Source organism: Rhineura floridana, chromosome 6 (assembly GCF_030035675.1).
Source record: "Rhineura floridana isolate rRhiFlo1 chromosome 6, rRhiFlo1.hap2, whole genome shotgun sequence".
Classification (NCBI taxonomy): domain Eukaryota; kingdom Metazoa; phylum Chordata; class Lepidosauria; order Squamata; family Rhineuridae; genus Rhineura; species Rhineura floridana.
Window position 1 is genome coordinate 32,955,276 of NC_084485.1, and position 24,683 is coordinate 32,979,958.

General features: G+C 46.1%; 1 protein-coding gene across 16 annotated transcripts in view; it reads left to right on the plus strand.

The window, feature by feature from the left end:
- The window catches only part of ZMYND8 (zinc finger MYND-type containing 8), a 167,879-nt gene extending 150,908 nt beyond the window's left edge, over positions 1-16,971 (plus strand). For 15 of the 16 annotated variants that reach the window (XR_009763400.1, XR_009763399.1, XR_009763401.1 and 12 more), the window contains 3 exons: positions 1,205-1,294; positions 14,280-15,295; positions 15,860-15,941. Coding sequence is in view for 1 of the 16 variants with exons in the window: in XM_061631383.1 (XP_061487367.1) it covers positions 1,205-1,294; positions 15,860-15,961 (192 nt within the window). In the remaining 15 variants the exon portion in view is untranslated. Of the gene's footprint in view, positions 1-1,204; positions 1,295-14,279; positions 15,296-15,859 lie in introns of all 16 variants that reach the window. The other variant, XM_061631383.1, reaches the window with a different exon arrangement.
- The last annotated feature ends 7,712 nt before the right edge of the window (positions 16,972-24,683 follow it).

Sequence of the window (24,683 nt, forward strand, 5' to 3'; positions counted from 1 at the left end):
GTGTGCTCTATGTTTTTAATTGACCAGGCCCACCTGTGGAGTGGTTTAAGCATAGCAGGCTGAAAACATGCATCTTAAGCAGGCCAAGTTTGTTTTTTCCAACAGCTAGATTTATTACTTAAGTAGCATCATATTGTAATCAGTCTAATTTTACATCAAACTGCAGTTTGAGATTCAACTGTTAATGCACCTGAAATAGAACATAACCTCCAGTTTGGAACACAAAAGGCTGTCTTCACCGTCATATGACACTGACCAATAAAAAGGCTTTGAAATTAATAAATTTGACACAGATTTCTAGGATGAATAGTGAGAGAAAATATAATTTTCTAGGTTAGATTCTCTGTAGAAACAGTAGTAATACAGGAAAGAAGCAAAGTAAGAAGAACACCAACAAACATACAAAAATGTTATTCTCCATCTTTGGAGATGGCAGGTGTTGCCACCACTCACCATATGCTCAGAGGCACGTTACCAAATTCTTACAAGCCACGCAGGAAGTGATTGGACTATGAAAGACCAACCCAAATTGTGTTTGCATTTTGACCAATTTGTAGGACAGTACAATATCTCAGAGAGGAAGTCAGGTCTCCTGCTCCCCTGGTGCATTCACTAGAGCTGCCCAATTCCCCTGCTTTTTAAAGTTTGATAGAAACATCTGTGGCTATAGGTATGTTCTTAAACCACAAGGTTTTTTGCCTACTTGTGAATATGTTTTTAAGGAGCGGGGGGAAATGTAAGACCAATACAAGTGTTTAGCTTGAAATGCATTAGAAAGTGATGAACCTTACCAGAAAATGTATCAAGGACATTTTTAAAAGATAAAAAGGGCATAATAAGGACATTTTTAAAAGAGCAGTCTCTCATGCTTGTAGAAGCATTGTGTTTGCTATGATCTGGCATTATTTGCAAAGAAAAGGTCAGGTGCATAGGATTTCTGCCATGGAATATTCTGCTTTGAAAATTTAAAATTGCTTTCACGTAATTGTTACACCTTTTTGAAACATCAAGCTATATACATTGCTCACATTCATATTATGAATTTTGCTTTTAGTAATTAACAAAAATGTATCCTGTGAATTCATTGAGATGCAAATTTTTAACACAAGCCAAGCATCTGACAAGTTTCTATGATAATAATAAATAGGTGGCATTTATGTAAAAGCTGAACCTTTCACTGAGGTTACCTGTGCTGTCTCTGCAGATAGCAACAGGTGTGACAAGCAGCCAGCCTATAAAACTGGTCCAGGTACCACAGACCACCACCTATATACCAACTACTCAACCCACAATTGTAAGTACTGCTTTTGGCGTTGAAACAGGTCATTATCTATTTTGGGGGGTTGGGGTTTTCTCCTGTGTTATCAAGATATGGGTTCACTGGTCTTAAGTCTCTTTGCAATGCAAAATGCTTTATTTTGCTGTACAGCATTTCTGTTTCCCTTATGCCATATATTCTCATCTTAGAGAATTCAAAGACCAGCCAACATTTTTACATAGTTATATTGCATTTTTGTAAATATCACTGCAGATATAGGCAGCTCTTCCTTTGTGCATTGCAAACAAGCTTTATTTTAGCACTCTGTTTCCAGGTTATGTTGAACAAACTGAGCCATAACAATATAAGATATATATGTTCCATGCTTCTGGAATTGCTGTGTTGCCTTTGTATATCATGATCTTTTGCTGCTGAGATGGAAAGTGTTGGCCCTGACTTAGGAATTAGGCAACATTTCCGTGCCCATTTAAGATCCCTTAGGCATTTTAATTTCCTTTGTGCAATCACCGTGTGGTGAGCAAAAGTTAACCCCATTTAACTTTTCATCCAATATTCCTCAGTTCCCAAAATGCTCAACAGAGAGACTGAGCTAGAGTTCTTACCAAGATGGAATTTGGAGCTTCTTGGGAATCACTTTTTTTTTTTTAAGAGTTTGAATACATACCTGAAGAATATGATATTACTTTCTGAATGGATCTTTGGAGTCTTTCTGGGGGTCAATAAAGGGAATAGTCTTGCTTTCACTTGAGGTTTGTCCTACTTTTAGCCACAGTTAGAAGATGGAGAGGTGGTGAGGTTTACTTGTGCCTAAAATAATTTTATCTTAGAAACTTCTGGTGGGTGGGTTTTACTTTGCACTGCTGACTGTGTTTGACTCTTAAAGAATTTTCTTCAAGATCAGATATGCCTATCCTGTTTTAGTTTTTCATCGTTTGCCTTAATAAGCTGTGACTCCACTCACTTAACTTAAGTTACTGAAACTGCACTTCCAGGAGGCATGGTGTGACCCTTTCACTTCAATTGTCTGCTTGTGAAGTGATCTAAATGACATAGGCTGACCTCTAAGGATGGCAGTATTTAAAATATACTGCCTTAAAACAGGAAGAGGATCTTGATTAATTTTTGTTCCTTCCCACCATTTGACTCCATAATTTACAATGGTTTAACAATACCACATGTACCATGTAGATTTACTGGCATACCGTCTTCATAATGCTTCAGATCAACTGGTATTCATACTGTTCCATGGCATGGTGTTCAAATTCATTAATTCTCTTATACTGTTGGGTATTAGAAGTGTTTTAGCAACTCCTAATGCAGCTCACTGGGTGTCCTTGGGCCAGTCACTGCCTCTCAGCCTCAGAGGAGGCAATGGTAAAACCACCTCTGAATACCGCTTACCATGAAAACCCTATTCATAGGGTCTCCATAAGTCGGAATCGACTTGAAGGCAGTCCATTCCATTCAACCTAATACTATTATGGGTGCATATTTGAATTTAGTAGTAAATCTTAAAGCCCTAAAAGGGCTCAGCACCTCTATATAGAAGAGACCACAGCTCAGTTGTTCATAGCTCACCTTACAGTTTGCATACAGAAAGCTTTGGTCCATTTTCCATAGGAGGTAGGCCATCAAAGTGGGTAGTGACTCCACCTATCCTCCGAAGGCAAGAATGTTTCTGAAGTCAAGACTAGGGGTGTCAGGCCCCTCCCACTCCCCAGTTCATTCTTGCCTCCGTCCATGCAAGATATATTGCCATAGTGTCTAAATAAGTTATTTGTATTGTGTGACAGAGTGTGGAGGATTTTCCTTTGTTGTGTGTCTACTTCTTGTTCCCTTCCCTCTGTCTTGTCTAATCATTGTGTGTCGCCGTTATTCTGGGGATTATCACGGGGGAGTTTTTTCGTCCTTACCCGGACCGTTCTCTTTACCCCCAACTTTTCTCCTAACGCCTTTTTAGAGAGACCGCGGCGGTGGTTCTCTCTCTCCCAGGCGGTGGTCGCACGGGAGCTTGCGGCTGCAGCCCCTGCTTCCCCGCCGTTTTTTACGGGCCCAGCCTTTACCTTAATGGCTTTTTCGAGACCCCGCAGCTGCAGGTCTCTCCTCGGCGGCGGTCAGACGGGAGTTTGCGACTGTAGCTCCCTGCCTTTCCCCGCCGTCTTTTACGGCCCCAGCCTTTACTCCACCGCCGCTTTTACTTTACCGGCCTTTTTAGAGACCACGCGGCTGCGGGTCTCTTTCTCTCCTTGGCGGCGGTCGAACGGAAGCTTGCGGCTGCAGCTCCCTGTATTTCCCCGCCACTCCTTTGCTGATCAGTTTTTAGGCTACGGCCCTTTGAGACGCCGCGGCTGCGGTTCCCTCCGAATCAGGCGGCGCTCTCAGTATTTATGGAGCTTGCGGCGGCAGCTCCAAGAGCCTGCGGCTGCGGCTCTCCTCCCTCGTTGAGGATTTTAGTCGTTGGACTGCCCTTCCCTCCCGACCGTTTCGCAGCTTTAGATCCCTCGACGCGGCGGTCTCTGCAGTCTGTGTCTTCTCCCTTATACCGACTCTATTAGTGGAGTCTCCCTTGCCTTATTCTACAACCGCACCTAAGTTCTCAGCCCCGCGGTCTGTAGAACGTCTTACGGCCGCCCCTTTTTTGAAGTTTATTCCTTTGCTCCTGTCTCGATCTACAGGTGTTATTGCACAACGTGCCCGCCATTTTGTTTCATAATTTTCCCGCCCTTTCCACGGGCGCCATTTTGCTTGCCCCCGACCTAACACCGGGCCTAGCCCTGAGCTGTGGCTAGCAGTTATTGAAGTCTCAACATTACCTTCCCTGTGTGTGTGGGTGTGCTGCAGATAGAATTATAGTACACAGAATCTCTCCTGTTTCAAGGCTGTGGCTGTTAACCAGGCTCCCCCAATTGTACATTCTGCCCCACTCGCGGCCGTGTACTAAGCCTGTGGGAGTGCGCACTGCTGCTTGATCTGTACGTTCTTCACCATTGCATTCTGCCCCAGTCGTGTGCTGTGTACTGGTGCAAATATTACATTCTAATCCACTTTGTACCAAGCCTGTGGATACTGTGCCAAGCTATCTGGACATGCATTCTGCCCCATCTCTGGCCGTGTACTGAGACTGTTCATAGTGTACATTCTGCCCCATCGTGGCAGTGTACTTCACCATCAGCCAGTGCATTCTGCCCCAGTCGTGTGCCGTGTACTGAGCCTGTTCAGGTCTGTGCATTCTGCCCCAGTCGTGTGCCGTGTACTGAGCCTGTTCAGGTCTGTGCATTCTGCCCCAGTCGTGTGCCGTGCACTGCTACCCTTTAAAGTATATGATGGCAGAACAGCCAGAGACAACGCAGGCAACCAAGCCAAAACAACAGCCAGAGACAAACCAGATGACCAAGCCTAAACCAACTAAGGCGGTCAAACATAAGCATGCTAAAGCGCCTGCCAAAACTAAACATCTTTCCAGCCACTGCACAACCAAGCGGCCCCGCTATGTCTCTGTTCCAGTTCCAGAGGGGTCAAACCATGCACGATTAACTACCCTATTTCATTCTCCTGCTGCTTCCTCTGATGAGGAGGACTTTCCTGGCTTTCCTGTACAACCAACGGTCAGCCAATCTGGGGCTCACTCTTCTTCACTACCTGTGGGGCCTTCCGCACTTCCGCCTATCCAAGAGCAACCATCTACATCTCCGGGTCTGCAGCTGTCCCACGAGTTCATCTCACAACTTCAGGGCATGCTGTCATTTTTCGCTCAGAGACAGTCCCCATCACAAGTTCCTGCTATTCCTCAACACAGTGGGGAACACTTTGTACACAGTGAGACAAACCCACCAGGTTCTCCAGACCCGTTTGATATTATCAGGGGCAGGTTTATTGATGACGCCTCTTATGAGGAGGAGTCCACATTCGCGCTGCAAGACCAAGGAGACGAATGGAGTGACCATTCAGAACATGAGCAGGATACAACTTATCGCCTCTTCAATGCCTCAGATTACCAGCCCCTTGCGCGCAGAGTGTTGAACACCCTTGGCCTTCAATCCACTCCCACTGCAGCTGCCACTCCCGCTTTAAAGGGGGCCAGGGTCTTGAAATCCCCCACGCCAGTAGAAAACTTTCTCCCGGTGCCAGACCCCATCGCTAAGTTGGCCAAGGACGAATGGTCTCACCCTTTACAAGCACGCCGATTTAATAACATTGCAGACAGACTTTATCCTTTGGCCCCGGACTTTTCTACCAGACTGGCCGTCCCCGGCATAGATGAGCCAATTTCCAGCTTAGTTTCCAGATCCCTTTTGCCTAGAGAAGGAGAATCTCATTTAAAGGATGCCACTGAACGGCGACTGGACTTTGCTTTACACAAGACCCATGAGGCCATCGCCTTTTCTATGCGTGCATCTACCTCAGCCTCTATTTTCGCCAGGGCAGCAATGATGTGGTTGGACGACCTCATCGACGTTCCCAATCCAGATCCTGTCTCTCTGCGAAGATCGCTACTAAAATTGTGCAAAACAGCTGCCTTCATAGCCGACACCACCTTGGACGCGAATCAGCTAGGAGCACGAGCCATGGCAGCTCAGGTTGTTGCCCGATGGACCCTCTGGCTTTGTCACTGGCAGGCTGACTCTACTGCCAGAGTTAATCTATCACGGGCACCTTATGCCGGGTCATTACTTTTCGGTGAGGAGGCACTAAAGGCGGTGCTTGTTGACCCTAAGGACACTCGAAAGCCTGTCTTGGCCACTGCTAGAAACATTGAGCGCAGACCCTTTAGACGTTTCGCTTCGTACCGCACGTCTCAGCCCTTTCGAGGAACGCGGCCCGGGGGACGAGGCCGTGAGTTCCCAACATATGATTTCCGCTCCTCCAGGGGAGGCTGGAACCGACGTTTCCCGGGTAGAGGTCAGTACCAGGGCCGCAGAGGCTCCTCAACGTCATCATACAGGGGAGGGTCTTGACAGCGCAGACAGTATTAATATAATACCAGTTGGGGGCAGACTTCTTTTATTTGGCAAACTTTGGCTACGTCTGACTCAGATCTCCTGGATCAGAGATCTTTTTTGTTATGGATATACAATTTAGTTTTGGGCAATACCTCCAGACAAGTTTCATCCCTCCCCTTGTCCCAGGGCACCAGCCAGGCATTGCATCATGCAGACTGCGATACATCACCTCTTGGACATAGCGGCAATAGAGCCAGTCCCTACTGCAGAGAGGTCGGAAGAGGTGTACTCCCTCCTATTTGCTGTGCCCAAACGAGATCTCTTATGGAGGGCGGTATTGGACCTCAAGTTCATTAACCGTTTTGTAAAGTATCGCAGATTCAAAATGGAATCCCTCCATTCCATTACAGACAGCCTGCACGAAGGAGACTTCCTGGCTTGTATCGATCTAAAGGAAGCGTACCTCCATGTGCCTATTTGCATAGCCCACAGAAAATTTCTTCATTTTGCCTTTGGCTCCCAGCACTTCCAATATCGCGCCATGCCGTTCGGACTCTCGTCTGCTCCGAGAGTGTTTACCAAGGTGCTACTCATACTAGTGGCTTCCCTTAGGCTTCAAGGGGTCCACATCTACCCCTATCTGGATGATCTTCTGATACGGGTGAATTCTAGGGAGCGGGCTCATAGTCACCTAACACTCACGCTACATGTCTTACAGGCCCACGGTTGGCTAGTCAACTTTGACAAAAGCCATCTACAACCAACCCAACATCTGCAACATCTAGGAGCAATGTTGGACACCCTACAAGCGACTGTGTTCCTGTCCCCAGATCGCATAACTGCTATCACAGACATCGCAAGACCTCTGATGCACAAAACATCCACAGACGTCATGCTTCTAGCCAGGGCGCTAGGAATGTTGGTGTCCACCATTCATATTATTCCATGGGCTCGAGCTCATACTCGCCAGCTACCGTGGGCCTTGCTGCCGTTCCAACACAACATTGCCAGCTCAAACCATCGACTGATTCCACTGAGCCACACACTGCGTTTGTCATTCCGCTGGTGGACGAGAGTAAAACATCTCACCCAGGGCACTCCGTTCAGAGAACCCCACAGGACTGTCATCACCACAGATGCCAGTCTCCTCGGTTGGGGGCCCCACTGCAACTCTCAGTTTGTTCAAGGGGTTTGGACCGCAGCAGAACAGACTCAGAGCATCAATTGGCTGGAGCTAAAGGCTGTCCACTTTGCTCTGCTCCATTTTCAATCTCTGTTCCCCTTGGACCATGTCCTCATTCGAACCGACAACACGTGTGCGAAATCACATTTAAACAGACAAGGAGGAACGAGGTCGCGTTCCTTGCAGGATCTAGCTTACCTCATCTTCGACTGGGCAGAACAAAATCTACAGTCCTTGAAAGCAGAGCATCTCAGAGGTATTTGGAATGTGACAGCGGACTGGCTCAGCAGACAACAAGTCTTTCCAGGAGAATGGAAACTTCATCCAACCGTTTTCCATCTTCTCCAGCATCGATTCGGCCTCTTCTCAGTCGACCTGTTTGCTTCCAGTCGCAATTGCCAGCTCCCCAGGTACTTCGCACGATACCTGGACACGACAGCGGAAGCGGTGGATGCTCTGTCAATACCGTGGCCAGATGGCCTGTTGTACGCCTTCCCTCCCATTCCACTACTAGCCAGAAAGTTGAGGAAGACGAGGCGCGAGAGGGCACGACTGGTTCTGATAGCACCATATTGGCCCCGTCGACCATGTGTCAGGCCCAGGATGTGACTCAGGAACCAGACCAACGGCTGTAGTTAATTTGTGTTTTATTAGGGTAATGTCCAAACAAAGACTGCGTTTTCTCATGAAGCAATACAGGGATACAGGTCCTGTGGCATTGGGAGAAAGTTGACAGAGCAAGGGACTTCTTCCCGCCTGTTCTTTAAGAAGGGGCCAAACGGGCGCACAATCTTTCGCTCCTCCTTAACTGCCTCTCAGGTACTGCCCGCCTTCCCCCCCTTCTCTCCTGTCTTTTCAGCTGTCTGCGTGTGCACGGTGAGGGGGGAAGCATCACCCCCTCCTCTTCTGAAGTTTCCGATTCCAGGATGGGGGATGGGGCGGGGCTGATGGTAAACTGCCTCCCCGCTTTTTGGCTGTGAGCAGCCCTCCCTCTTTCCCCTCTTGCTCTGAGCCTGAAAGAGGGGGAGGCGTGAGAATGTCCAGGGAGGGCTCAGGCTCCCCGTTGCTAAGCGACCTTATCACTGGCAGTTCCTCTGTTTCGTCTTCGCTCCAAAGGGGGGAAGTTCCTCCCCCTTCCCTCTGCCATCCATCCGAATACTCTTCTCCCAACTCTCCGGGATCCAGCTCCCCGGGATTGGGACCCCAGCTCTGCCTTCCGACACCATCCCCCCTCCCAGGCTGTGCCCCCCTCCCCTTGTCTGGCTTGGGACGGTGGGGAAAACGTTGATGGAAAAGTTTTACCAATTCTGGAGCATGCACATCAGCTGCATCTTCCCATGATCTGTCAGCCACCCCATAGCCTTTCCAGTGAATCAAGTACTGCAGCTTGTGGCGTCTGATCCTGGAATCTAAGATCTCCTCAACTTCAAACTCAAGCTGCTCATTTACCAGGAGTGGAGCTCCGGGAGGTTCCTCCGGCCGTAACTCACTGGGAGGGGCGGCTTTCGTTAAGAGGGATCGATGGAACACAGGATGTATTTTAAACGTGTCAGGCAGCTTCAGTCGGTACGCCACGGGATTGATTTGAGTTTCTATTTCGAAAGGACCCACCCTCTTGTCTTGTAATTTTCTACATTTGCCCGGCATCTGGAGGAAGCGGGTGGACAGCCATACCTGGTCTCCTGGTTGAAGGGGAGGGCCCTCCTTCCTGTGCAGGTCAGCAACTCGCTTGTACTCTGTTTTGGCTTCGTTTAACTGCTGTTTCAGTGTCTGTTGCGCCGCTTGCAATTCCTTAAGGAAGTTCTCAGCTGCCGGTACCAGCATTCTTTCTGAGCTGCTTGGAAAGACTTTAGGATGGAATCCATAATTAGCGAAGAACGGGGTTTGTTGAGTGCTGGAGTGCAGAGAATTGTTGTAGGCGAACTCTGCAAAATGCAAATATGATACCCAGTCAGTCTGTTGATAGGACACATAACTTTGTAAATATCTTTCCAAAACGGCGTTCAAGCGTTCCGTCTGCCCATCTGTCTGGGGGTGATAGGCGGAGGAGAGTTTTAATTCCGTCTGCAACTGTTTCCACATTGCTCTCCAAAATTTGGCTGTGAACTGAGTTCCTCGGTCTGAGACTACGCTGTTTGGCAATCCATGCAGCCGGTAGACTTCTTTTATGAATAACTTGGCCGTTTCTTTAGCCTCTAAGGCCCCTGCACAAGGAAGAAAGTGCCATTTTGGTAAGTAGATCCACCACTACTAAGATGGCTGTCATTCCTTGGGACTTGGGTAGATCAGTTATAAAATCCATGGAGAGGTCCTTCCAGGGTTCGTGTGGGACAGGCAACGGTTGTAACAGTCCTGCTGGTGTCCCTGTTTGTGTTTTTGTCCGCAGACAGACAGAGCAGGACTTTACATAACTCTCAATATCCCAACGCATTTTAGGCCACCAGAAGTCCTTGGCCACGTTCTGAATGGTCTTGTAAATCCCAAAGTGTCCCGCTGTGATGGAATCATGACACTGGCGTAGGATTCTGAGCCTTAATTCCCCTTCTGGCACATATCTGGCGGTTTTGAACCATAACAGTCCATTTCTCCAGTGAAAGGTTACTTCTGAGTCTTGACCTTGTCCCGTCTCCTGCTGATATTTTAGCATGTCTGCATCTTCTTGTTGTGCCTTTTTGAGTTCCTCTTCCCATGAAGGCTGGCATACTCCCAACGTTAATTTCTCTGGCGGGATTACGTACTGAGGCTGGTCCTCGGATTCACTTTCTTTGTATTGTGGCTGTCTGGATAAGGCATCCGCTCTCTGGTTTTTGGCTTGGGCATGGTAAGTAATCTTCACTAGGTTTAACTTCCAGAACTGGGACCATCTTATCTGTCTCTGGTTCAGCTTTCTGGCTGTTTGGAGGCTTTCAAGATTCTTGTGGTCGGAGTGCACTTCAATTCGATGAGAGGTCCCCTCTAGGTATTGTCTCCAGTTTTCAAAAGAGTCCTTGATGGCCAGCAGCTCCTTCTCCCAAACTGTGTAGTTCTTCTCTGCAGGCTTTAACTTCCGAGAGAAGTACGCACAGGGGTGCAGCTCCTTCCCTTCTTGGTCTAATTGTAGCAGGACCCCCCCCGATGGCAAAATCTGAAGCATCTGCTTCCACTACGAAAGGGCGGTTCGGATCAGCAAAGCGCAGAATGGGCTCAGTAGCAAACCTTCTCTTCAGCTCCTCAAAGGCCTCGGTGGCGTTCTCTGTCCATTGAAACTTCTTCTTCCTCCTTAAACAGTCAGTCAGAGGAGCTGTTAATTTGGAAAACCCTGGAATGAACTTTCTGTAATAATTGGCAAACCCCAAAAACCGTTGTACATCCTTTTTGGTGACAGGTTGGCCCCAGTCCAATATGCAGCTTACTTTCCCTGGGTCCATCTCCACGCCTTCCGCTGAGATTCGATATCCAAGGAAGTCTAGAGACTTGAGGTCAAATCCACATTTCTCTAATTTAGCATACAGGTGATTTTCTCTCAGTCTCTTCAACACCGTCTTCACATGCTGGTCGTGGTCTTCCTGGTTCTTTGAGAACACCAGGATATCATCTAAGTAACAGATTACATACGTGTCCAACAAGTCTCTAAACACGTCATTCATGAATTTTTGAAAAATTCCTGGACTTCCACAAAGCCCGAATGGCATGACCAGGTATTCATACTGTCCGTAAGCAGTCAAGAATCCTGTTTTCCATTCATCTCCCTCCTTCATTCTGATCAGATTGTACGCTCCTCTCAAATCCAACTTCGTGAAGATTTTTGCAGAGCGCAGTCGGTCCAGCAACTCTGAGATCAGGGGCAGCGGGTAGCTGTTGGGGATGGTGATCTGGTTCAATGCGCGATAGTCGTTACAGGGTCTGAGTTCCCCCCCCTTCTTTTTCACAAACAATAGTGGCGCTCCAGCAGGGGATTGTGAGGGGCGTATGAATCCTTGCCTCAGGTTTTTATCCAGGAATTCCTTCAGGGCCTCCCTCTCATTCTCTGTGAGAGAGTAGATTCTCCCTGATGGGATGCTGGCTCCTGGCACTAGGTCAGTCGCACAGTCGTAAGGGCGGTGGGGGGGTAAAGTCTCTGCCTCTTTTTCATCAAACACATCTTTGAATTCTTCATACTTTGGCGGCAGGGTCACTTGCTCGATCTCTTGCACTGCCCCCGCTAAGGTGTTCTTGATTCCTTCAGGTTGACAGTTCTCCTGGCAATACTGTGAGGTGAACCACACCACCGCCTCCTTCCAACTTATTTTGGGTTCATGCTTTGCTAGCCAGGGCATTCCCAGAATCACCTCAAAGTTCGAGAGATCTGACACGTATAGCGAAATGAACTCTTCGTGCCCAGGGATTTGAAGTTTCACTTCCTCCGTGGCTTGTGTCACCCCTCCTGACTTCAGGGGTCTCCCATCGATAGTCTCCACAGCTAGGGGAGCGTCCAGTTTCCACCGGGAAATTCCATGACGCTTGACTAACTTTGCATCAATAAAATTTGTGGAGGCTCCACTGTCAATTAAGGCAGTGGAATTAAACACCACTCCTCTGGAAGTTGTAATCCGAATAGGCAAGACCAACACCCCCTTTGAGGGAGGTTGGATCGTTGGGGGGCCTTTATACAACGCTGCCCCCAGTCCACCGGCCTGCACGTGGACTGGGTGTTCTAGTTTCCCGACGGCTCGGCTTTCCCCCCTTTCAGTCCACAGTCTCTGGCCACATGGCCCGGCTTTGAACAATAAAAGCATAAACGTTCCCGGCGTCGTCTTTCCTTTTCTTCTTCCGACAGTCTTGGCCTAGCCCCTCCCTGTCCCTCAGTTGCATTACCTGCCATCCCTGCAGTGGGAAGGGTCTTGTTGCGGGATGCCGAGGCTGAGTATCTCGGGACCTCCTGCTTCCTTTCCAGGCGCCTTCCTTCCATCCGGTGATCTATCTGTAGGCATAGCCGGATGAGCCCTGGTAGGTCAGCGGGGGGGGAGGTCCTGGCCAACTCATCCAGGATTTCAGCATTTAATCCACTCCGGTACATAAACATCAGGGCGGCGTCATTGTAACCAGTTTCCTGGGACAGAATTTTAAAAGCGTTAGTGTACTCGGAAACAGTCCCTTTAGCTTGGTTCAGAGCGCCTAGTTGCCGCGCTACTGTTTCAGCCCTTTGCGGGTCTTGAAACATCTCGGTCATCTCCTGTATAAATCCTCTGTACCTTCCTAAGACAGTATCCTTTCTCACGAGATACGGAGTCACCCATTTTGCAGCTTCTCCCTCCAGGAGGCTAATCACGAAAGCTACTTTAGCCCCATCGTCTGGAAATTCCGTGTGCCTGACATCCAGATATAACTCACATTGAGCCACGAAGGTTGCCAACTGATCACTTTGTCCCGCGTATTTTGGGGGCAATCCAATGGGAACCTTTACTACGGCAGCTGGAGGGGCTGTTCGCATCTGGTCTATCGTGGCCTTCAAGGTTTGATTATCCGTCTTCAGCGCCTTGACTGCTGCTAGCAGGGCTTGAACATCCGTCTGCAAATCAGCTACCTTAGTCCTCAAGAGTTCCACTTCTTCCGTCTCAGAAGTGGGGTTCGTCCCCCCCGCTGCTCCCTTTGACATCTTGTCCCAGTCAAGTGAAGAGAGCGTTGAGGGTGATTTAGGAGGCTCTGTCAAGCTGTCAGGCCCAGGATGTGACTCAGGAACCAGACCAACGGCTGTAGTTAATTTGTGTTTTATTAGGGTAATGTCCAAACAAAGACTGCGTTTTCTCATGAAGCAATACAGGGATACAGGTCCTGCGGCATTGGGAGAAAGTTGACAGAGCAAGGGACTTCTTCCCGCCTGTTCTTTAAGAAGGGGCCAAACGGGCGCGCAATCTTTCGCTCCTCCTTAACTGCCCCTCAGGTACTGCCCGCCTTCCCCCCTTCTCTCCTGTCTTTTCAGCTGTCTGCGTGTGCGCGGTGAGGGGGGAAGCATCATCCCCTCCTCTTCTGAAGTTTCAGATTCCAGAATGGGGGATAGGGGAGGGGCTGATGGTAAACTGCCTCCCCGCTTTTTGGCTGTGAGCAGCCCTCCCTCTTTCCCCTCTTGCTCTGAGCCTGAAAGAGGGGGAGGCGTGAGAATGTCCAGGGAGGGCTCAGGCTCCCCGTTGCTAAGCGACCTTATCACTGGCAGTTCCTCTGTTTCGTCTTCGCTCCAAAGGGGGGAAGTTCCTCCCCCTTCCCTCTGCCATCCATCCGAATACTCTTCTCCCAACTCTCCGGGATCCAGCTCCCCGGGATTGGGACCCCAGCTCTGCCTTCCGACACCGTGGTTCTCAGACCTTCTTGCAATGTCAGTGACGGAACCTTGGACACTCCCAGTCAGGCCAGACCTCCTATCCCAGGTCCAGTCTGTCATCAGGAGCCCAAGTGGCTCAACCTGACAGCGTGGCTTTTGAACGGGGGCATCTGAGGTTGGCTGGACTGTCTGACGCTGTTATTGACATTATCTTGGCCTCGAGAAACCGTGTACCACCCATATTTATCAACATACTTGGGTGGCTTTTTCCAAGTGGTGTCACACTCAGCACCTCGACCCTTCACAGGCTACAGTACTACAAGTGCTGCAATATCTTCATAGGGGTCTCATGATGGGACTTAGACCCAACACCTTGCGTCCACTCTGTCGTCCATTCTGTCGTCCATTCTGTCAGTGTCCTCCACCGGTGCCCCTATTGCCTCACATCTGTTCATCAAACGCTTCCTCAGAGGCACTGCTCTACGTTCACCGGTTGTAGTCCACCGTTTTCCCTCCTGGAGCTTGTCCAAGGTGCTGCAGGCTTTACAACGCCCTCCCTTTGAGCCTCTCAGAACTGTGCCTTTACGTTTGCTGTCCTTCAAGGTCTTGTTCCTGATCACGATCACTTCTGCGAGACGAGTTTCGGAGCTGGGCGCAAGGTCAATTCAATTTTCCACTGCAATCAGGACATTGTACTTCCTTCATTCTGCCCGAATCCTACTCATCCTCTAGAGAAGGCCTGGCATTCGTTGGATGTTCGGAGGGCTCTCAAGACCTACCTGTCTAGGACCCAGGAGATACGACAAACGGAGTCTCTGTTTGTATCCTTTCACCCAAGGTCTATGGGGCATAAAGTAGCCAGTTCCACCGTATCCCGCCGGTTAAGGGCATGTATTACCTTAGCCTATGAATCCCTTAAGCTTCCAGTTCCACCTAGTATAACAGCTCATTCCACTAGGTCAGCGGCCACTTCGGCTGCTTTTGCTACCAACGCTCCTGTTGCCGATATTTACAGAGCTGCTGTTTGGTCTACCCCACACTCGTTTATAAGGCATTATAAAATAGACCGTTATGCCTCTGCCGATGCTTCTTTTGGCAGACGAGTGTTGCAACAGGTTCTTAATGATGATTAGGATGTGGGTGGTCCCTCCCTGTTATGGGCTGCTTTGGTACATCCCACTTTGATGGCCTACCTCCTATGGAAAATGGACCATTGGTCTCACCTGAAGGGTGATTTTCATAGGAGGTAGGCCATCATGACCCTCCCAGTTGGAGGAAACCTGGATGACTAGATAGTCTTGGGGATTGTTTTTGATATCACTGTTATGTTACACTGTCTTATAACTATCTTATTAGTGAAGTCAAGACTCTTATTACGTTTATGTTGGAATCATATTATTATGAATGTTGCTATTATGTTATGTTCTTGCTGGTAGGCCCGTTGGCCTTTTTTCCTGCAGTTTTTTAGATATCTCTGTTTGGACTCGCTGCGAATGAACTGGAGAGTGGGAGGGGCCTGACGCCCCTAGTCTTGACTTCAGAAACATTCTTGCCTTCGGACGATAGGTGGAGTCACTACCCACTTTGATGGCCTACCTCCTATGAAAATCACCCTTCAGGTTAGACCAATGGTCCAATCTCTAGTATATGTGGTTGAAGGATCTTAGGTGGCCACATTTTGAAAACAAGCGACACAAGCATGTTTTTGAGGGAAGCAGGCTATCGATTGTCTCCTGTAAATTAATAATTTGCTTGTGAGCACTTTGAAGACCAGGATTCATCACCTGATCTGAGTATATGGATTATTTAAATAGGGAATAGGATATTTTTCTAGTGAGAAGGCATAATATTTATCTACTAAACATTACATAAATAATGTACATGAAGCACACTTTTATTCAGATTTTTATTGTTAATGGATTACTTGCAAATATGTTGAAAGGATATTTATACACAGGTCTATGTATATCAAGGAATAGGAAAAGTCTATTTTTGCATTATCACTAAATAACTTTTCCTGTACCCAGAATGATTACTATAGCAATATTGTAGTGGATTATTATGTATTATGCATTGTTTGCCTGGCAATAACCTGCTTGGGGCTTTTCATGGTAAGCAATCCTACCTTTCTGCGGTGATATGCCTGTGGTCTCTGACTTACGTGTTTTGGTTTTAATTCACAGACTATTCCTGTAGTAGTCAGCCCTACCGCTGGGACGGTGGCAATGAGAACAGGAGTTCAGTATGTTCAGACAACCATGCCTGTCCAAGTACGGAGAGTGTAACTGCTGACAAATGAATCCAGGCAGCTGTTGGAGTAAATAATAGTCTCTGTACTAGAAATGTGAAAAAAAACCACAGTTCATTGGATTAACCTCAAAGGTTCAGACTTTTAGCTTTGTACATGTGTACAAAGCATTTAACTACACTACATTAATGTAAAGCATTACCGCTGGCTTTAAAAAGCTTGAGGACTGGTAAAATTCATGGGAAATCTATGCTTCTGTTGTAAATTATGTACATTTTGTGGATGATGTTAGAGTACCATCTCCTTTTTATATTTGTATTGACTTCAACATATAAAGAGCGTTGGAAGTTGGTGAAGGAAAAGTTAAATCAGACTTGCCACAAACACCACCGAGAGAGGTTCTGGGAACTGCAGTTGCGCACATAAATCATTCTTCCTCTTTAGGATTTAAGAAAGAGAAGACTGAACCACTTGATTTGCCTTTGGAAACGAAAACAATGCCTGCACATCTGTCTGTACAACTGAAGCTGGAACTTGCCATTTTAAATTTGTTAAATTAAGAATTTCCAGTCTTTAGGCCTCTAGTGCATATTAAAGGGCATATTTTGTGTTGCATATTTAAAATGAGAGAGATTGTTTACAAAAGGGGGGAGGGATAAATTTCGTTCATACTAAGAGAAGGTAAGTAGGAAGCTTAAATGGTAGTTGGTAGTACACCATCTGATCAATAATTCCAGAGAGGATGAAAGTGAATTGGGGGAGGGGTATGCTTCCTAAGAAGTTATATTTCAGTTGTATTGATTTTTTTTAAGTGTTCAAAGGACTTTGAAATGTTTTTCAAAGGGAACAAGAACTATAGATGGAAAGGACTTTACCAGGAAACGAGGGCAAAGGACATTGATGCTGGGCTAGAGCATGTATTATGGAATTTTTATGTTTTTATGTAAGCATGAAACAGTACAGTATGAGAGAGAAAGTAACCCATGAAAACACTGTCTGTTACACTTATACTGTAGTACCATTTTGTATGTTGTGTAAACAAAAGCATTGAACAAAGCAAGGTGATGTATGTATATGAGAAAATTAACTGTATCATATCATTCCAGTACATTTTGTTGTACATTTTAGTCATATTGATTTCCCCCATTGTTTATAAAGGATGCAGTTTGTACAGTCTCCAGCTAGTACACACATTAGAGGAAAGAAGAAAAAACTAGAAGGGAAAAAAAATCAGGAGCAGAATATTTGTGAATTGCATTGTGTCAAAGATAGCCTAGCTGGCCTTATTTGTGAAGCATAATTGCTTTTAGCATATGGAAGTATTTTTTCACATTTTCTTTGTATAAAATTTGTATTAAACTAAGTATCTTTTTTGATTATTGTGTTTCTTTGTGACTAAAGCAGGTGACACACAATATGCTTTGGGATGTCCCAATTTTTTCAGGGCTCGTCAGTTTTTTTTATTAAACCGTTTTAGTAAGAAAGTGGTTAACAGTGGGTTTCCCTTTTCCTTCTGAAAGCCAGGTTGTATTTACATGTGAACTTTTTAAAAACCCTTCTTTATTTTGCTCCAGTTGTATTCCTATGGTAGCTTCAGCATTGACTACTTCACTACTTGGCATGCTTGCTCATTTTTACATTATTTTTATTTTCACTTGTTCTGCCTAGCACTGGAAACTATGAGTGGTATTGAACTAAAAAGTTGTCCTAGCGCAACAGGATTTCCCCCCATGTTCTGAGAACACCAGGTTGCATTCAATGTAGCGCTAAGTATTTCTCCTTGCGTAACAGAACCCTCTCACCCTCTCCTCCCCTTGTGCACCTTCTAAATCTGTTCTGGGGCAGATTTGAGGATGGTGCAAGGGGAATAGAAATGGGGGGCTGTTGCATTAGCACTAATCTTTGCACTCGTTCCATTGCAGCTGTTCCATTCATTGTTTCCATTCAATGGTAACAAGTATGCAAATGTTTTCTTGGAGAGCATATTATGTTGTGGGGTTGTTGTTTTCATATTGAATTGAATTGAATTGAAACTTTATTTTTACCCCGCCCTTTTTCCAAACTGGAACTCAGGGCGGCTTACAAATAGAACTACATGTAGTTAAAAACATAGAAAAACATACAATTAAAATACAATTAAACTATGCACAACCTTAAAACCGTAAAAGGCACTTAAAAATCTAAAAAGAATTTAAAATAATACAAATAATAATATAAAACAATAAAACAAGCCTTGTAAAGCCCAATCTTAAACACCTTCTACCCCAAAAGCCTGTCGGAATAAAAAAGTTTTTACTTGCCGACGGAAGGATGGCAAGGAGGGGGCCATTCGTGCCTCCCTAGGAAGGGAGTTCCAGAACCTAGGAGCAGCCACTGAGAAGGCCTTATCTCACGCCCCCACCAATTGCACTTGCGAGGGTGTTGGGACTGAGAGAAGGGCCTCTCCTGAAGATCTCAGGGCCTGGGCAGGCTCATATAGGGAGATACGGTCTGACAAATAGCCTGGACCTGGGCCATATAGGGCTTTAAAGGTCAAAACCAGCACTTTGAATTGTGACCAGAAACAAACTGGCAGCCTCCTGGATGATGAGCAGAACCAGAAGAGGAAGAGAGATGTTGTACTTTCAGTTTATTTTAAAATATATTTTAAATGGCTTCTGAAAACAGTTATAAATTTTGTCTGTCTGATACTTAAATATGGCTAAGAGGCTACATCAAATGAGCTCGGGTTCCAAAGTTAAGGTGCCATAGAGGTGGACTGGGCTCATTCAGACTTAACCACTGGAGAGCAGAGCCTGCTTTTCGCTTCCCATAGGTCCCAATCATGCCAGCAGCTGCCACCATCACAGTCTTGCTAATACTTAACAAGAGACTTATCTCAGACACACACCCCTTCCATTCTGAAGACAGTTGCACTGTAAGGCTCCAAGACAGACAACAGCAACCTCTTGAGGAGGTCTAGTCTATGAGGTAGGTGATACGAGGGCCAACTTCATAGAAAAAAAAACACTACAATGCTCACACATTCAAGGCAAGTGCCATTTTAGGAGGAGAGTAGTGGAGATGTCCAGACATGCTTGGTACCACCTCTGCAGAAGGTGGAACAAAACCAAGTTCCCAGCAGGCTGGCGCACATTCAGTTCAGCCTGCTCCCTCTTTCAGTCTGGCTTCATCCCTGCACACCCTCTTCCCCTGTCCAGCCATGCTTTGCCTGGGTTCCCCCTAGAGCAATAATTTTTATACAATGAATAAAGCAATTGCTTATCAGTGATCTGCCTGGATTGCCCTGCATCCCACCCAGGGAAGGGAAACCCCATAAATATACTCCACAGATGGTTTCAGTTTCATCCCTCCCCATCCTTCCAGACAGAAGCAACTTTCAAAGTATTCTAGGCTCAAGTTTAAACCTTCCTTTTCATTTGAAATTCATGGAATATTTCAGACGCCTGTGATGGAGATAAGGTGAGGAGCTGAGATTTTCTGGTTAAGTACAATTGGTGTGCTTTTGAACTGTAACATGGGGAGTGAACTGCCTAAGAATGAAAATTAAGTGGGTGGGATGTTTACCTTATGCTGTCTACTTCCAGCGTTAAGCTACTTCTGTACACCCCTCATTTAATGTTATGTAAAAACTTGGGGGAGTGAGTGAGTTGAGAGTTCTTCGTATGTGTGTCTGAGGAAGTTTTCCGTTTTTATATTGGGAGTCACTTTATGTCCCTTGACACTCAATGTGGAGCAGCACTTTTCTGTGTTTTAGCAGACTTGTTCCTACGTACTCTTTACAAATTCTGCTGTTTTTTCTTTGTCTTTAAATGATGTGTAGATCAATTTCAGAAAAATTAAACACACTTTATTAATGCTGAAAAAAGAAGTTTAAACACTTCTTGGAGAAGTCTTACCAGAATCTGACATGGTGGCTTAAGCCACTCTGCAGTACACTCCACCCACTGGAGACCACTCTTGGTAGACTTTCCCAGAATCCAGATTTGAAAGAGGAAGCTAGTATTTTAAGAGCACCTTAAGAGCAGCAGAGTTTTCCACTACCGCTAGAGTTTTTCCATAATGAAGAGTTTTTACTTCCTTTACAGAGTCATGGTATCCCAGGGCCTTCAAGCCTCAACTCCAGAAATATGACAACTTACCCCAAGAGGGGCACCAGTTTTCCCTGTGTCCAAATCAACCTGTAGTGCAATGTCCTTCACCTCCTCCCTTCCAAAAGTGGTACATTCAGAGTGGGCCCATCTTTTACAATTTAAAGAAAGTTACAAGATTGGCCTCAAATGCATAACTTGCCATCTCAACATTTGGAACACAGAAAAGGACTAGCTGTACATGCCCCAGTGGTGGCCCTGCTTTCAGGTGCCATTTTTGCCAAAGAACACTATATTCCTTCAGACCCTAGTGAAAAGGAGGCCCTAGAAGCAGAGATGACTATGGGGGCCTTTCTGCCATATCCCTTTTTGCTACAGCCTCCTGTGGATGTTAGATTTAATGCAGGAATCCCTTAGATGATAGAACAGAGTGTTTTCCAGATTATACAAGTCCTCCACTTTTATTGCAGATGCAACCCTTGCAGCAGTCCAGTTCTTTGCTTGAGCCATTGCACCTACATCAGTGCAATCACTGTAACTACATCAATGGAATGCAGTTGCCTTCTTGTGCACTAACCTTGCATCAGTTCCCTTTCAGGGAATACATTTATTTGGGAAGACCTAAAAGAGGGACTAATTGAAACTATGGAAAAAAAGAAGCCTATACTTAACTCTCACAGGAAGGATGAAAAGATGACACTTTAAACATCTCTGAAGGTTTATTGCACTCTAGACATTCCGGACCTTCCAGATCCCAGTGGTCAGAGACCAGGTTCTCGGCCCAGCTGAAGACAAACTGGTAATAGAAGACAGAAGGTAACAGCAATTCTGAAACCAACCCTCCTCCATTGGAAGACTCCACTTCTTCCTTCCAACCTGGTGGGCCTTAGCCTGAGCTGCCTGAATGCTAAAGATAATCAAGGAGGGGCTCAACATCAGAGTTCCTTCCCTTGCAGACATCCAGGTCGAGAGAAAAACAAGCTATTACAGAACATGCCATTCAATACTCCTGGATGTGAACGTGGTGAAACCTGGCCATTCTGGGCTTGAAATATGTTAACTAGTGTGACATGCTTCAAGTTCAGGATGGAGTCCCTCTATCTAGAAAGACCTCTACAGAAACAACTACCTAACATCTCATGGAGCCATGCCTCCATGTAGTAGCCATCACTCCTCTGTATAGGTTTATCAGATTCACCTACAAACACTTCTATAGTCAATACACAGGCCTGCCCTTGGGGCTGGCCTCAGCACCATAAGTATTCACAAAGTTAATGTTCTCCATAGAAGCTTATCTTCTTCTACTCATGTCTACTCACAACCAGACCTCTGGTTCCTCACAATTCCTCCCAAGCAGAATAGAACAATTTGCCTGCCCTTTTTCACTGTTGGAGATATTGCTTGAATTACTGAATTCAGTGTCTACGCATATATATCCTCCAGCTACCACACTGTTTGGTGATGTACATGGGATGATCTCTGCAATTACAGAACTCTCTCCACAACTTGTCTTACCTTTTTGAAGTAGGAACTAATAAAGGCTTGCTTGCAACTGATACTCTTTGGTGCCTGCATAACTGAATCAGAAAGTCCTACAGCAATAAAAATACAAGCTTTTTAAAAACTGCTGTGTGCATAGGCTTTCCCCCCTCTCTTTTCTCTGGGGGCTTAGAATAGAATGCATAGAATCAGAATGCCACTTAGCAGTGCCACTCTGGGCAGAGGGGCATGTAGCTTGCCCATCAAGTAATAAGCTGGGTGCAAGCACTGCCAAGGAAGGAGGCAGAATGGGCAGCTTATTCAGATCCCTCCAAACCTGGAGACAACCCAGGCCTTCGAGGTAGGGAGCAGCTTTATATCAGGTCAGATCTATCTAGCCCTGCATTGCCCATTTTGGGTGTCCTGGCTCTCAGGCAGAGCACCTTCCCATCACGTACCATCTGATCCTTTTGAAGCTTAAGATGGCAGGGATTTGAACCAGAGGCCTTCTGCATACAAAGTACATGCTGTACTACTCAGCTAAGGTCCCCCCCCCAAAAAAATAAACCAGTGAATAGGCTTTAGGGTATTTAGAAGCCACATTCCTGCACACCACTGAATAGTAAGATTTCATCTTTAAAGAAAAGCGGGGTTCTATACTGCACCCGCTAGTATTTCAGCCTTCCCCACTCTGGCACTTGCTTATTTATTTATTCATTTTATATATTTTATATCCCGCCTTTCCTCCCTGAAGGAGCCCATGGCAGCAAATAAAAACACTAAAAGCACTTTAAAACATCTTAAAAACGAAAGACTTTAACATATATTAAAGCAGAACATCTTAAAAATATGAAGAACTTCAAAAACAAAAAGTAATTCCAGAACAGATGCAGACTGGGATAAGGTCTCTGCTTAAAAGGCTTGTTGAAAGAGAAAGGTCTTCAGTAGGTGCAGAAAATATAACACAGATGGCGCCTATCTAATATTTTGGAGGGAATTCCAAAGGGTCAGTACCACAACACTAAAGCTCCACTTCCTATGTTGTGTGGACTGGACCTCCTGATATGATGGTATCTGCAAGAGGCCCTCATCTTGGAGAGCTCAGTGACTGGGTATATAAAGGGTAAGACAATCTTTTGGGTATCCTGGTCCCAAGACGCATACAGCTTTGTCAGAGCTTGGAAGTAATTCGTTACAAGTAACAAATTACTTGTAATTCATTACTGGTTTGAGGAACGAGTGGGTAATTCCTTTACATTTTGATTGTAATAGAACTAGGAGTAATTTTATTACTTTTGAGGAGTAATTGTAATGTTTCCAGCATTAGTTTTGGGCATTACTTGGGGGGGAGAAGCAGGGGAAATCTTCTGCTCCTCTGATTTGTGGATGAAAATCATGTGCCCCAAACTGGGCTTCTGTGCAGTGTTGCTCTTCCCTTGTGCTCTGTGGGTGGGTAGGAGGCGACAAGGGAGGAGGTGGAGAGCGAGACGGGGTGGAGTGGAGGAAACAATTGTTTAAAAAAATTAATTGTGGTGGTGAAGAATGAAGTGAAGGGGAAAAGTGTGTGTGTGTGTGTGAGAGAGAGAGAGAGAGAGAGAGAGAGAGAGTGAGTGAGAGAGAGAGAGAGAGAGAGAGAGAGTGTACTGTGTTTGCACTTGGCACAGAAAGTGGCCTCCACCACCCTCTCTGGCTACTGTGCTGCATTTGCAGTATTTTAACCTTTTTGCATCTCGGGAAAATGTTTGCTTGGGTGAGTGTCCCTTAGCTGGTGGCAGGACAAGGTCCGGGAGGTGGTTAAGTGAGAGAGATTATGCTGGCTGGCTGAGTGGGGTGGGGGGTTGCACTTGGTTTGATGTGCAAAGATCTGAGTAGTGGCCTCTGCCTCCCTCCCCACCTCCCTTACCAGTGGAGAGACAACCATTGCTATCTTATGGATATAAAGAATTATTCTACTACCTCTGTATGTGTGTTTATTTTTAATGTTGTTTTAGGCTACTTAGATGTGCAGCAGCCAAGGCCAGCACCTTGTAGGCATTTTTTTAAAGTAACAAATGTAATTGTAATGATTACTTTTGAGAAAAAGTAAAGTAATCAGTTACTTTCAGAGCAATTGCAACTGTAACAGTAATTACTACTTTTTGGGCCATGTAATTGAAACTGTAATTTATTACTTTTTAAAGGTAATCTTCCAAGCTCTGGGCTTTGTACACCTAAACTAGAACCTTGAACTTGGCCCGGAAGCTAATGGGCAGCCAGCGCAATTCTTTCAGCAGCAGGGTAACAAGTTAATGATACACTGCCTCAGTGAGCAGTCGTGCCACTGCATTTTGCACCAGCTGCAGTTTCCCGACCAACCTCAAGGGCAGCCCCACATAGAGCACATTACAGTAATCCAGCTTGGAGGTTACCAGTGCATGGACAACAGGGGTCAGGCTATCCTGGTCCAGAAACTGCTGCAGCTGTCTTACCAGTCAAAGCTGGTAAAAGATACTCGGTCACCTGGGCCTTTAACAACAAAGACCAATCCAGGAGCACCCACAGAGTATGAGCCTGCTCTTTCAGAGGGAGTAGGACCCCATCCAAAGAAGGCAATTAGCTAATTATCCAAACTCAGGAACCACCAACTCACAATGCCTCCATCTTGCTAGGATTCAGACTCAGTTTATTGGTCCTCATCCAACCAACCACCTAGTCCAGGCACTGGTCCAGGGCTTGCATGGTGTCTCTCAATTCAGATGTTACAGAAAGATAGTATCAGCAGCGTGCCAGATATTGTTGGACTACAACTCCCATCATCCCTGGCTTTTGGCCATGCTGGCTGGGGCTGATGGGAGTTGGAGTCCAACAACATCCGGAGGGTCACCAGTAAGCCACCCTGCCATAGACCCTGCTTGCAGAGCATTACAGGTTCAACTCCTGGTATCTTCAGTTAAAATAGGACCAGGCAGTCAGATTAGACAACACTGGTCTAGATGCTAAAATAGCCTGACTCAATATAATACAAGACAGCTTCCTGTGTTCAGTTTGACTGTCCCTCCTTTGAAATGAGTCCCGTTCTTGAGAGCTGCACTACTACATCTGACTGGGAAGGCTGATGAGGTAATATTCTCCCAAGTTTTTGTCTCCTTGGCAAGCTCCTTGGCTAATTTCCCCCCTATTTTTGCTTAAATTATGCTGATCAACTTGCAT